This window comes from Condylura cristata, unplaced genomic scaffold, assembly GCF_000260355.1.
Source record: "Condylura cristata isolate star-nosed mole 26May11 unplaced genomic scaffold, ConCri1.0 scaffold00014, whole genome shotgun sequence".
In the NCBI taxonomy this organism is placed as follows: Eukaryota; Metazoa; Chordata; class Mammalia; order Eulipotyphla; family Talpidae; genus Condylura; species Condylura cristata.
In genome coordinates this window covers 34,917,940-34,932,653 of record NW_004567115.1, presented here as the reverse complement: position 1 = coordinate 34,932,653, position 14,714 = coordinate 34,917,940, and the positions used below count along the sequence as shown (strand labels likewise).

General features: G+C 34.1%; 1 protein-coding gene across 3 annotated transcripts in view; it reads right to left on the bottom strand.

The window, feature by feature from the left end:
• Positions 1-316: 316 nt before the first annotated feature.
• MICU3 (mitochondrial calcium uptake family, member 3) overlaps positions 317-14,714 on the bottom strand; it is a 75,256-nt gene continuing 60,858 nt past the window's right edge. For all 3 annotated transcript variants that reach the window (XM_012724966.1, XM_012724969.1, XM_012724968.1), the window contains 4 exons: positions 5,524-5,632; positions 4,916-5,073; positions 3,804-3,872; positions 317-1,949 (listed from right to left, as the gene is read on the bottom strand). In XM_012724966.1, coding sequence (XP_012580420.1) covers positions 3,804-3,872; positions 4,916-5,073; positions 5,524-5,632 — 336 coding nt within the window. In that variant the 3' untranslated portion in view covers positions 317-1,949. The remainder of the gene's footprint in view (positions 1,950-3,803; positions 3,873-4,915; positions 5,074-5,523; positions 5,633-14,714) is intronic.

The following is a 14,714-nucleotide window of genomic DNA, read 5'->3' as shown; positions in this document are numbered from 1 at the left end:
AGCATACATGTATATAGTACATTGCTATTTTTCAAAACATCTAATTAAAAGCAATTATGTAAACAAAAATCTAGTGAGATATTTTCACCTATCATTTTATAGATGGTAAAGTTCAAGAGTGATAATATGTAGGGAATCGCTGTAATTTACTACTTTCCACTTTAATTGTACAGGTAATTTTATTTATTCCCACTTAGTATAATGGCAGATTTATAAAAACTTTAGTGAATTAATTTAGCTTTTATCTACATCTATGAGACTATTCTAAATAGCTGCTTTTCCATGTATGAAAGATGATATAAATTATAGTCAAAGGCAAAGCAAATTCCATATTTTTAATTATTTTGGATAACAAATTGTAATATTGAGAACATTCAGTATGAGGTAAAACAGACTTGGTGCATAAGTGGGTGGCATTTTCATTTAGTTAACCAATTAAATCAACCTTTAAAGCAAGTGAAATTAAATTACTATATTTTATGGAATTCTCAGTTATGAATCCTGTATTTATTAATGGAATAAATATCAGAAAAAGAATGTAAAAAGTCTAACAAATACAGTCAATACTAATAATAACATTTTCTTGGAAAGAACATTACTTTTATAAATAGGCTAATGCAAAATACCAAAATTTCACATTTAATCACTTAGAAAACAAAGTCAGTATTTCCTATTTTCATATGCAAAAGCAAGGCAATAGTTGGAGTGTGTGCAATTTACATTAAATATATATTAGAAAAGAAGATAAGGAGCTTATCTTTCACATAAATATAGAAATATAATACATTTATTGATTTATTTTGTATAGTATTTTTACAGAATTTTTAATAAACTATTCTTTTTTGACTGAATGGATTTCCATTACGTTCTATCAGATTTTCTCCATGTGAAACTCTGATTTTGTTGTGTTTCAGTAGTTTTTCCATTCTCTAAGACATTAGTTTGAAATAATAAGTTATATTTAAATTATTCATTATTGCTAGCTGTTTGGCAGCACTTTTGCATGTGGTCCTTTTGCAAAAAACAAAATATTAATTTCTATCTAATATATACATCAGTCTTCTACACCATTTTATATTAGTATTTTATAGTGCTCATTTGACAGCACAGGCATGTACTACTAATACGCAATATGGTAAGAGCTAAAAGATTATTTTTACAAGTGTTACTGACTTATGTCAGCTGCAGTCAGGAGCAGCATCACGTTAAGGTAATAACAACATTGACTACTACAGCAACTACCACTGTTTCCACCATAAATGCATAACTTTATGGTAAAGAAAAATCTACATTTAAAATTTCTTTACACATAAAAGAATACCAGACAATCTGTTGACTTTGGTAAGTGAATAAAAACTTTTAAAAAACAGGTTATGATTCAAACAATATAAATTAAGTACTTTTAAAAGTTAAATGTAAACCATAATGTTATAGTAGCTTCATTTCTACTTGTTTTTCAAAATTATCTCAAGGTAATTTAAAAATGAGCAAATAATGAGGATTTATTAACAGTTCTAAGGGCCCTAAAATAAATAAAGCCCAAGGATTTTCTAAAAATAATTTCACAGTTTGAAAGCAAAGAAAACGTTTTTAGCTGACCTACACTATTTTGAAATGAGGCAACTTGTAACAAATAAAAAATATATTTAAAATACATTTTTATATAGTCATTGGAAGTACCTATATACTTCTGAAGGGAATGAAAAAGTGCAAAGTTCAGTAAACCAAGACAAAAGCTCTACTTGATAACATACAACATTGTAGTTAGTACAAAGATAAATTTTATGTGTTCAAGAATTCAGTTCAAGAAAAAGTCATGATTCATAGGATTTTCACCTTTTCTTTCATTTCTACATGTTCATATCTCAGACCTGCTTCAGATCTCTGAAATTTTGCTTCTTGCATTCATCATGTAGATAATAATCACTGAAACTTTGCCGTAGGAGTATCTAATTTTAAAAAATGTAAAAGCAGTATTTATTTAGGATGAAATCCAGAGACACCATGCATCAAATATTATTATGTTAACATGAAAAGTATGGTACATAATAAAAATACCCAACAGGAAATCTAAGAATCAAAGATTTAATCAAAACATTTCTTTGATTTGAACAGTCAGTTTTGCTAAGTAACTTGTCTAACCCTCAATTTTATTACAGTCTAAAATAAAAGTGGGCATCTTAATCTATGGCTCTGTCTACTACATAGCATCAGTGCTGTCACTGTGACACAATTACAAGTTGATTGGGCAACTCTATATGGACACAGAAATGGTGTGGTTCGACTATTTTTATGTTTAGCTTAAGTTATTAACAGGGCAGTATAAAGTTCCTTGAAGTAGAAATTGAGAAGGTCTGACTTTTTGTTAAATTACTCACAATTACCACTTTAGATAAAAAAAATAAATCTACTTCCCTATAAATATTACAGACCAATATTTCCCAAAATGGGTTCCATAGAAATTAGGCCTCAAAGCTACTTTTCAAAATACTAAATCCTGTCTTTAAAAAAAAAAAAAAAGAGACAGATAAACCAATAATGGCATATTAAATTCTGGTAAATTCTAAGGGAAAAAGAGCCTGTTTATTGTATGTTAATTATATTCTCGAATTTATTTCACTGAACAGCATTTATTTTAAAGAACACCATGCATTGTTATTCAATAGAATCACTTTGGGGAACATCACTATTAACAACTCTAAATGTTTTAACATTGAGAAAAACAGCAAGATACATATATGTATATGTGTGTGTATACATATATATGTATATATGTATACACACACACACACACACACACATATATATGCAGTATGTATGACTGAACAAAACTTTCATGGTAGAGATCTAACAAATCATAACCCGCAACTGACCACAATTTAGTTTATTTAAAAAAAAACCCACACTTTGAAGATCAACAAGTTTTAGCGATTTCTTTTAATGCATCTCCTGAATCCTCAACTACTACATTCTATTGTGATAGTAACAGACAGAATGAAGCTGAAATCCTGCTTTGCCACTAACTAGCAAGTTACCTTAGGCAAATTACACAATAAGCCTCTCTCTTCTGCTGTTAAATGCAGTACCAATCTGTCGAGATTAAATGAGATACTAAATGGAGAAGAATACCCAAAAAATATCTTTAAAAAATAGCTAGTATTATTTTATCAGATGTTTGGGAGTCAAAATCCTAAAAATTACTAAAATATTAATAACTATTCTGTAGGTACGTATGACCCTAAGTCAAAAACCTATTTTGGTTTCACTTCATTTTATCAGCTCATATATAAAACTGCAGGTTAAAACGGAAAGTTTTTAGTCAGCATACTCTAAGAGAATTCCAGTCAGATGAATACTCATTCTAGTTTATTTTCTGACCCCAACTTAGTGGCAATTTGCTTTATTATAAAGACAGTCTCTTTTAATTATTTGTAACTGAGGTACTATTGGGGTACCCATCAGGTATTTCAACATCACAGCGCACTGGTCATTTGCTCATCCATATTCCACCACCCCAGACCATTGTGCTCCCTCCCCTGTTTGCTCTTACCCCTCTCCTGCCCCCCTCACCCACTATGGTGCTTCAGTGCTATAGTCAGCTATCAAGGGTTAGTTTTTAAGCTTGCTATAAAGACATACTCTTAAGGTTGAATTGTGGGCATAAATGAAATCATTGAAAGACTAATTCTAAAATTGAGTTAGTGATCTAAAAATTAAATGTAAGTTAACTACTTCTTTCAGCTATTCCCTATCACCCTGCCTTTATTTTTGCTGAACAAATTTAAATAGAGAAGCTAACATACTTATCTGCTATGAAGTTCCTTCTTCAGACAGGATTTGAAAGTGGGGTACTTCTGAACTGTTTTATAACCCTGTGAATAAGATTACAATGTGCACATGTGTGAGTAAAATATTATTCATACTTAGGTTTGCAACAGATATATAAATAAAGATAAAATAAAACCACATAACATCTAAGAGAGCAATACAGCTTATAGCACAGTTTATATTTAATATTTCTACTATAAAGTTTTTTAGGAAAAATAAGTGATATGCATCTTTTATTTGTGCCATTATAGCAAATATTAACAAGTAGCCACTAGGTGGCAGTTAAGTATAGCTGTCTTTATGAAGACAGCTTGGATTAGGAAAAAAATTCATTAAAAATCTTAAACATTGTCTAAGTTGAATCTTGGTATCTATGATATATATATATATATATATATATTTCTATTTAAAAATATATAATATTTAGTATTTCTACCAAAGAGATAAACTTGAATATTCTAATTTTAATGGAAAATATTTTTTTCCATTTGGGCACATTCACAAAAATGTTAGATGTGTAAGCACTTATTGATTTATGTTATATTTCACTCTTTAAAGCACATTTCAAAGAAAAATATAATTAATTTCTAAGAACGATTTTGCAGTATAAAATACTAGCAGACAAAAACATTTCCCCCCCCCTTATTTTCTACTTAAAAAGTATTGGATGTGCAGTGATTAAAGAGATTCAAGTTGCTTATTGGAAGCTTGTGTCACATTAGATGATGAATAGTGGTATTTTTTTTCTAATGCTAGTAGTCTGAACAGCCAGTGTATATAGATTGAGTCAATCAAAAAAATTTGGCACTCCTTCCCCCACAAAATTGGGATGAAGATATCAACTAGTTGAATATGCAAACTATTGACTTTAACATGGTTTTTATATGGTTTTTATATTTTCTAACACATTCATTATCTTTTATCACCTCAAGCTGTTTTTGAAAGCAGGAAGGGCATCATGTTTTTTCTTTTCAATATAACATTTCATGTTTATCGCCTTAAAAACATGTAACTATTTCTGAACTTAACTTTTTTTTCTTTTAGATTTTCAAAAGAATATAAATAGGCTTGAAATTTCTAGACTTACCCGGAATCCTCTATGGAGTCTGTCTTTCATAATTCCAATAAATTCTTTATAACTTAATTGATCATCTTTGTCAACGTCAAAAATCTTGAAGACTGTGTTCACTAAATGTGGTGAAAGTTTGAGACCAGTAGCTACATAGACGGCACGCTTAAATTCATCTAGATAAATGTTACAGAAAAGGAGTAGAATATTAATATTGTTTTTACAATATGTATTAATAATTAGAAAGGTTATAAAAGTTTTTTTTTAAACAGTGGTCATGATTGTATGTAAGACACGACTTTTCATTAATGATGACTTTTTTTAGGAAAAAAATTTCTTATGATTTTAACTAATATGGCTAAGAGGTAGTTCTATCTATAGTTAATAATGCATTCACTTTACTGAACAACTATTACCAGCAACAGACACTTTACAAGTTATTAAGATGAATACATTCTAAAGAAACGTAAAATTCAGATGGGAAATAAGATACCTGTCCAAATTACTAAACGCTTAACTTTCAGAGAAGCTGATGCAAATCTGTTATATCTATTTAATCTATGAAGGTCCTTAGAAACAATGTAGGATTATTTTCTGCTTTCATTTTTTGAAAGATTATGACTTACCTTGCCCTATAGAACGACTTGCAAAGTTATACATATTCAATGCTATTGCAAAGTCTTCTAGGTTGTTCAGGAACTGGAAAAATGACCTGAATTCATCAAATGTGATGCCCTATAGAGAGAAAAATAATCGAAACATATTTAGTATTGCCTAAATTTATAAGCATCTACACGTACTAGAAACAAAGTATCTACAGTATTGAAAGTATTCTACATTTACTAGAAATAAAGTATCTTGAAAGTAAAACTTTCAGGGCACACTCTGGACCTTTTCTCCAAATAGAACATAGTATTCATGGGGTGGTGCTGCTACCATTGGCAATGAGAGATGAACACATTTTGAAAACACTGTCAGATCAGCACAAAACGTTTCAAAGAACAACAGAATAATAATGAATTGTTAGGTTCCAATTTTGAAAACTGTTTTAAGCCTGATTTCTTATACTCTGAAAGCAAATATGTGATTAAGGGAAAAAAAATTTCTCAGTACATGTACTCTTTAATGTAACTCGTCACTGGGTAATTAATACATTATAATGACCATACAAAATCTAAATGCTAAATAAGCCAACAGCACCGTATTTCTATCATCTCTGCTATCACAGTGCTGCCAGGACAGCAACAGGAAGTACAGTGCTTTGACACATGGAGCTTCGAGAAGCCAGATTATCACAGGGCTTGGTGTAGGCTCATAAAAAGGACTCTGGAGTATCGTTTACAGAACTGCACTTAAGATTAGTAACATTACTTCAATTAAACAGGAAACTTTTTTATGCCAAGCACAATGTCTCAATGTCTCTCAGATAATGCAAGAATTTAATGAATTAAATTAACATGAAGAATTTAATATGTTTGCTTTAGAAAAATTAACATAACTGATAGAGTATAAACAGAGACGAACAAAGGACAATGAATTTAGGCTTAACAAATTCTGAAGGGAAACTAACAAGGCAGCGTTGAAAGACTAAGGAAAAGCCAAGCGTCTACTTTCATTATAAGCCAATTACTGATTAAATGATGCATTATCAAAATGATGTTTATAGGCAAAATAATAAAACTAATTTTTGGTACGTGTCACTTCTGCTGCAATGAAAGATATCAGCGTCTTTTTCCCTTTACAATTTTTCTCTTTCTTTATATTCATTTATTGCTATTCTAACTGTGCACTCTGCTTTGTGACTTCTCTGCCAGAGAGAGCTGTTTAAAGCAATTAGGGAGACTGAGCCAGAGGGATTTGTCTTGATGAGTAGAGCTTGTTGCCAGGGAAACTGGTCACTGCTCTGGTTCTGTACTAGTTTATGCTGTGATCAGCTGCTACAGTAAACGTCTCTATGTCTCAGGGTGACAGGTTACTGCTGTTAAAAATGAAAAACAGGATGATGGGCTATTTTTAAGCAAAGTGTAAACAAAAGTGTCAATACGTTTAGGGGGCATAAAATTATAAAGCCAATCACAGAATGATTTATATTTTATATTTTTCAAAGTAGGGTTCTCATGTTTGGAAAATACAAGTCAAAATGAAAACTAGGCAATAAATGTTTTTTTGTGTATAGATTAAACATGCATTTGGGAATATGTAACTGTCGGAAAGTGGGCATTCATTTTGATGGAGTTAATTTAAAGTAAGCCATTCTTAATAGCAGTGAGTGACAGAAACCCTGAGGGAGTGGCAGAGAGAAGAACCATGTCCCCTGTTCCTCCTCACCCTCACCCTCAGGATCACTTCTGTAATGAAACATTGGGACTTAAATGGAACATGCTGAATTGCTAGAAGTAAGGTGCAACAGTAGAGCAGATTATATTTAAACAATAATAACTAAAAAAAGTTAAAGCATCAAAAATGTGTGTGCTGAGAATCCAAGAAAAAAAACAAATACCTATGGTCAAATGATTTTCAGTAAGGGTACCAAAACCATTTATTGTAGAAAGAACAACCTCTTTAACAAATGGAGCTAGGACAATTGGATAGCCACACATAAAACAAATAGTTGGACACTTACTTTACTCTATATTACAAAAAATCTAACCAATGAATCAAAGACCTAATTTTAATAGCTAAAATGGTAAAACTCTAATGAAAAACACAGAGACAAAACTGTAATGACCTTGAATTTTTTTTAAATGTTGGCAATGGTTTTTTGAATGTGATACCAAAAGCATAAACAATAAAAAGAAAAAATATAAATGAATGGGAAAAATATAGATAAGTGAGGCTCTAACAAAGTTAAAATCTTGTGCACTAAAGGACACATAAAAGGAAACTAAAAAGACAATTCAAAGGATGAAAGTATTGACAAATTATGTTCCCAATAGGAGCTATTACCCAGATGATATAATCTGCAGTATACAAATCAATAAAAAACAACCCAATGAAGACATGAGCAAGGAACTTGAATAGATATTCTTTCAAAAAAGATACACAGAAGACTAACAAATAAGATGTTCAACATCATGATTCACCAGAGAAATACACATCAAAACCACAATGGCACTGGGCCCTCCCTGGTGGTGCAGCGGGTTAAAGCACAGCACTAAGAAGCTGAAGCCACTTCCCCATGAGTTCGATCCCCGCCTGCCCGGAGGTGACCACATGGTATGGCAGACCTCCCCTGACCCGCCCGCTCCCCCCCTCAGCAGTGTACTTCATCGATCTGCCTGTTCTGCTCCCCACTCTGTCTCTGGTGAATCCTCTCACCCTCTGCATCTCTGGGCCTGTACCCCAGTTATGAATAAATAAATAAATCTTTAAAAAAAAAAACCTACAATGACACCACTTCAGACTCAATAGCAAGTAAAAAGGGTGGAACAAAACTAGTGAAGAAGTGAAATTATAAACGGATCCATTGTGAAATGGACTATAAAATGATATAACAACACTGGAAAACCAGTTCCTCAAAATGTTAAAAATTAAAGATTGTCAAGTGATCTAGCTATTTATATATTGAATTCTGTGGAAATTGCAAGTATTTGTTCACACAAAAAGTTGTACACAGATTTTCACAATAGCATTATTTGAATAGTCAATATTACAACAAACTCTAATGTCTACCAGATGATGAACAGAAAAAGTATGATCCATATAATGTAGTATTATTCAGCAATAAAAAGGAATGAAGTGGCACTCCCTGGTGGCGCAGTGGGTTAAAGCACAGCACAAAGAAGCTTAAGCCACTTCTGCATGAGTTCTATCCCCTTGAGGAGATCCACAAGGTGTGGCAGATCTCTCCTGACCCGCCCGCTGCTCCCCTCAGCAGTGTACTTCATCAATCTGTCTGTTCTACACCCCACTCTGTTTCTGGTGAATCCTCTCACTCTCCACATCTGTGGCCTGTACCCCAGTTCTGTACGAACAAATAAATAAATCTTTAAAAAAAAAAAAAAGTCTGGGCCCTCCCTGGTGGCGCAGCGGGTTAAAACACAGCACTAAGAAGCCAAAGCCACTTCCACATGAGTTCGATTCCCGCTTGCCCCAGAGGTGACCACATGGCGTGGCAGACCTCTCCTGACCCGCCCGCTGCTCCCCTCAGCAGTGTACTTCATTGATCTGCCTGTTCTGCTCCCCACTCTGTCTCTGGTGAAGCCTCTCGCCGCCCCTGCGCCTCTGGCCTATACCCCAGTTCTGTATGTACAAATAAATAAATCTTTAAAAAAAAAAAAAGTCTGCTATAATGTAGATGTAGATGAACTTGAAAAATGTTAAGTTTAAGAGTTCAGACACATAGGTCACAGAGCCTATAATTTCACTTTTAAGAAATATCCAGAATAGATAAATACATAGAAACAGAAGCAGATTAGTAGTGCGTCACCAGGAGTTGAGGGAGGGAAGTGGAGAGTGACATCTTAAAGGGTACAGGTTTCTGATTGAGAGGATGTAAAAGTTCTGGGACTAGACAACAGTGCTATCACAATACTGTGACTGCACTTAATGCCAATGAACTGACTATAGACTTGAAAAGACCCCAGAAGAACTATGCTATCACCTCTGGCCAGTTTGGACTCTGGACGCAGGAGGTAAATTCAAAGGCAGGATGTCAGGTAGTCTGTTTTAGTCTTGAAGACGTGCTCTAGCTCAGGGCCGAGGTGCAAAGAGTAGGAGAGTATTAAAGGGTTTTTCTTCTTGGCTTCAGGCATTTAAGGAAATCTGTCAATTCCCTAGCTAAACATCAGTGAATGGACCAGTGTGTAGGGACTGAACATTACAAGGAATGTAGCTTTTTCTGTTTCTTCAGTGAGTTTTCCAAGCTATTATAAATAGACAACTGCAGGGAGTAAAACTCATTTCCAGAGTTACCACATTAAAATATTCCAGATGATGTGTTTTTAGCAAAAAATTACAATGTATAAAAAGAAATTAGAAAAATACAGTCTCAACAGAGAAACAGAAATTGTTAAAGGAAGCAAAACTAAAACCTTAAAGCTGAAAGGTATAATAACTGAAATCAAAAATTCACCTGAGAGGTTTAACAATATATTTGAACAGTCAGAAGACTCCAAGAACTTAAACATACGATAATTGATTCAGATGAGGTACAGAAAGAAAAAGAATGAAGAAAGGTCAACCATCAAGCATGCCAGCATACACTAATAGGCCTTGCCAAAGGAAAGAAAGAAATGAGCATAAAGCAAGTTTAAAGAAATGATGGTTGAAAACTCCCCAACTTTACTGAAAAATGAGTCTACAGACGCAAGAAGCTCAAACTTACAAGTAAGATTAGACTCAAAGAGACCCACACTATGATGCATTTTATTTAAATTGTCAAAAAAAAAAAAAGGTAATACTGAAAGCAGGAGAAAAGTGACTTTTTGTGTAGAGTGATCTTTAGTAAGATTAACAGCTGATTTCTCATCAGAAACCACAGAGACCAGAAGTGAGTAGGATGATATCTTTTCAGGTGCTGAAAGAAAAATTTGTCAGTCAAAAATTCTGTTTGTGGCAAAATTACCCTCTATAAATATAGAAATAAGATTCTCAGATAAGCCAAAGCCAGTGGAGTCCACTACTAATAGATCTGTCCTATAAGAAAGACTAAAGGAGTTTTTTCAGGCTGAAAAGAAAGGAAACTAGATGGTAACTCAAAGCTATGTGAAGAATTGAAGAATTCCAGTTAAGGTATAGGTAACTGTTGTAGATCACACAGGTGATAATAATCCTACTACCTTCCTGTTAATATTTATATTATATTATTGTAGTGAGATCCTTTTTCGATTCCTTTCTACAGTTTCTATACTTTCTCCTAGACAAATTCACCAAATTACGTGGCATTTAAATTTTTTTTTTAAAGATTTATTTATTTATTCATATAGAACTGGGGTACAGGCCAGAGATGCAGAGGGTGAGAGGATTCACCAGAGACAGAGTGGGGAGCAGAACAGGCAGATCAACGAAGTACACTGCTGAGGGGAGCAGCGGGCGGGTCAGGAGAGGTCTGCCTCGCCATGTGGTCACCTCGGGGGCAGGCGGGGATCGAACTCATGCGGAAGTGGCTTTAGTTCTCAGTGCAGTGCTTTAACCCGCTGCGCCACCAGGAAGGGCTGGCATTTAAATTTTTTAAAAAATTTTTAAAAATATAATAACAGTACAAAACACAACACAACAAAATAAAAACATACAGCCAATTGTAACCAGAGACACCCTGCAAGGGAGAGGGAGGGAAGAGCAGAGCGGGCTGTGGTGATGGTGCACAAGTGAATCAGAGGATGAAGTTCTCTGGGGACAGCACCTGAGGGGGGTGGGAAGCAATCACTGCTTAAAAATGAGCAATGATGTAAAAAATAGGGAGAGAAAGAGATTTAATTTAAAATATTATTTCTATATTAACATATGTACCTGTTCAAAATTCAAAAGAATAAAAGACAAAGTCCCCCCTCTCCCACCAATTTCCCTTAGCTATGCAGTTTCTTTCTTGAAGAATAAATGCTTCTAGTTCTGTGAGTCCTTCCAGTTCTTCTAGAATTAAAACAGGCTATTTTTTTTTTAACAGATGGTATTATACAGAACACACCGTTCTAAATCATGCCTTTTTCCACTTACTATAGCTTGGAGATTGTTCTATATTTGTATATAAAGAATCTTGTTGGTCTATTTTTCAGCTGTACTTTTTCCATTCTACACAGAAAGCATAATTTATTTAACCAGTAACTCACTGAAACACACTTAAATGGGTCCCAACATTTTGCTACTACAAACAATACTGAATAGTAAACAACATTGTATATCTGTGTTTTCACACATAAGTGAATGCATCTGTCACTAAAATTCACAAAAATATAAATGCTTTAAGGTTTACATCTCTAAGTACTATAAAAATATAAATGCTTTAATACTGTGGATATATGACTGAGCAAAAAAGCAAAAACATAAAGACAGACAACAAATAATAAAAATAACTAAATTCTATTAATTATCCAGATAAACAAAGAAAAACTATAGTATGCTAGAAAATGATAACACTATGTAAATAAAAAGATTAAGAAGAAATAGGAAATGCCAAGGGAGAGAGTTCAAATTCATATAATAGAGTATTCCTTATATTATAGGTTATATATTATTTATATAATAGGTGATTATTTAATAAATTGGAAGAGCAAGAATCATTAGAAATAGCAGTGAACTGTGAAAATAAGAGAAGAACACTAGGCTGAAAAAAGAACATACAAGACAGAAGACTGCCTGCTATCTGAGAAGTAGCATGGCCAGTGTGGCCTCTTTCTGGGGAGCAAGGGGGAATGGTGGGAAGTGTGTTTATGAGAGAACAGTTCTTTTTTGGTCAATTTAAGGATTTTCATTTTTACTTTGAGGAAAATGAAGTTATTACAATAAAACCAGAATCATGGTATAAAGAGTCCTTACATGCTATAGGCAGAACACAAGTACACAGGGGAAGCTGGAAGCAGAGAGATGAATTAGGAGAAAACTGCAGTAATCCAGGTAAGGATTGTGGCAGGAAGTTCTCAAATTTTGATAGAGGTAGTATCAAGAGGATTTATGTACTGAGAGGAAAGAGTCAACATTTAAATTAGAATAACTAGTTAGAATGAAGTTTTCATCAACTGAAAGAGAGATGATGTGTGGAGGAAGATATTTTTGACGATCAGTTAAATTTTGTCACAATTAGAATGATATGTCTATGGTTAGCCAAGAGGAGATTCTGAGTCGGTAGTATGAAGTAAAAATCTACAGTTCTGGGGAGAAGGTTAAGCTGGAGACACAGTCTGGAGGTATACACAACTACTAAAAGTAGTCTTAATTACACCCCTGAATGATTGGTTCAAATATCCAACTACCTGCACAATCTGTTAGATATGTCACAAGGATCTCATATTTAATTTATTCGAACAAACACTATATTCTCTCCTCACCCCATGTTTGTAGCCTCACTTAGCTCAGAAAATGGCATGACTGTTTTGCTTCACAATTCAGGTCAAGACCCTAGGGATTCTCAATTCTTTTTCTTTCACATTGAAATATGATCTAGACCCTCCCTGGTGGTGCAGCGGGTTAAGCACAGCACTAAGAAGCTGAAGCCACTTCCACATGAGTTCGATTCCCGCCTGCCCTGGAGGTGACCACATGGCTTGGCAGACCAGCCCGCCGGTCCCCTCAGCAATGTATTTCATCGATCTGCCTGTTCTGCTCCCCACTCTCTGGTGAAGCCTCTCGCTGCCCCTGAGCCTCTGGCCTGTAGCCCGGTTCTGTATGCACAAATAAATAAATCTTAAAAAAAAAAAGAAAAAGAAAAAGAAATATGATCCAACAGTCCTGCAGTTCTGCTTTTTCAGTTATTTACGTCTGACCACGTTGCCCCATTTTCAGCCTGGTCCAAGCCATGTTCATCTCTTACAACAACAGTCAGCTGCACTCTCACAGCATCCTAACCTGAATTTCTTTCAAAGGTGGGCCATGTAAAGTCTGTTCTGCAGAGAGCAGCTAAGATGATCTTTTGAAACAGGAATCAGATCCTATCTTGCACAAGTCAGGTCACACTTGACTGTCAAGTAGATAGCAAGTACTAACTACATAAATACTGGTCTAATGAACAAATATCATGCCTATGCACTAAAGTAAAGTTGGCAAGTTTTGTTCTTATAAAGGCCAGAAAGCAAGTATTTGGATTTTTTCGCACTGTGTGGTTTATGCCACTACTAATCAGCTCTACCATTATGATGCAAAAGCAGCCACAAACAATAAATGTGAAGAATGAGTGTGGCTGTGTTCCAGACTTTACTTACAAAAATAGTAGGGAAGTTTGCTTATCCCTGTTTTAAAAGTTTAAACACTACAAAGGCTTCCCATTATGCATAAGAGTCACCATTCGCATACAATCTAAACTCCTTATCTTGCCAACTGGATTTTATAAGACCTGACCCATAGCTATCTCTTTCATCTCCTAGTACTTTCCCGTTCACTTGTTTTAACCCTTTTACAATTTCTCAAAGAAACTAAGCTTTTGCTGTGGCAAGGCCCTTGGTATTTGCTGTTTCCTCTACTTGAAATGTTCTTTACTGAGATCTTTGCATAGACCATTCCTCATGGTCTTTCCTCTAAAACCATCTGCTCAAAAAAGCTTTCTGGACAGGGCATCTTCTTTCCCAGTTCCATGGCTCTTCCTCCTTTTAACAAGCACCACTATCTGAAAATATACCACTTATTTATTCTTTTATTTACATGTTTACTGTGTCTATCCACTAAAACTTATTTCCATGGGAGAAGGATTTTCTCAGCTCCTTATTATATCCACAGTGTGTAGAATAGGCCTTGTAGAATAGATGTTTAATAAATGTAAAGTTCTATTCAAATAGTAGCTGTAAATCTGGAGAGAAGATGAAAGGAGCGATGGAGGTGGGTGTGGTAGGAATATCTTAGAGTATTGGATTTGATTATCCATGGGAAAAGACTAAGAGCTTAATTTCCCTTTTTCTGTAAGATAGCAATATTTAAAAGGTTGTACTGAAGAAATGAGAGAAAAAATATCAGTGAGAATCAGTGCTAGTTCACCTGCCCAAATGACCACTTTCACTGTAACGACTGTTAGTAAAGTACTTCTATTAATAGCAAGTTTTCAGAAGGTGAATTTAACTTAAAACTTTTTACATAATTTTTAATTTAAAAAACAATAGGACTATTCATATATTCCCAATCCTGAAATTGAACTTTTTTGAGTTATGAATGCTTCCATATGATAAAAGGAAAAAAA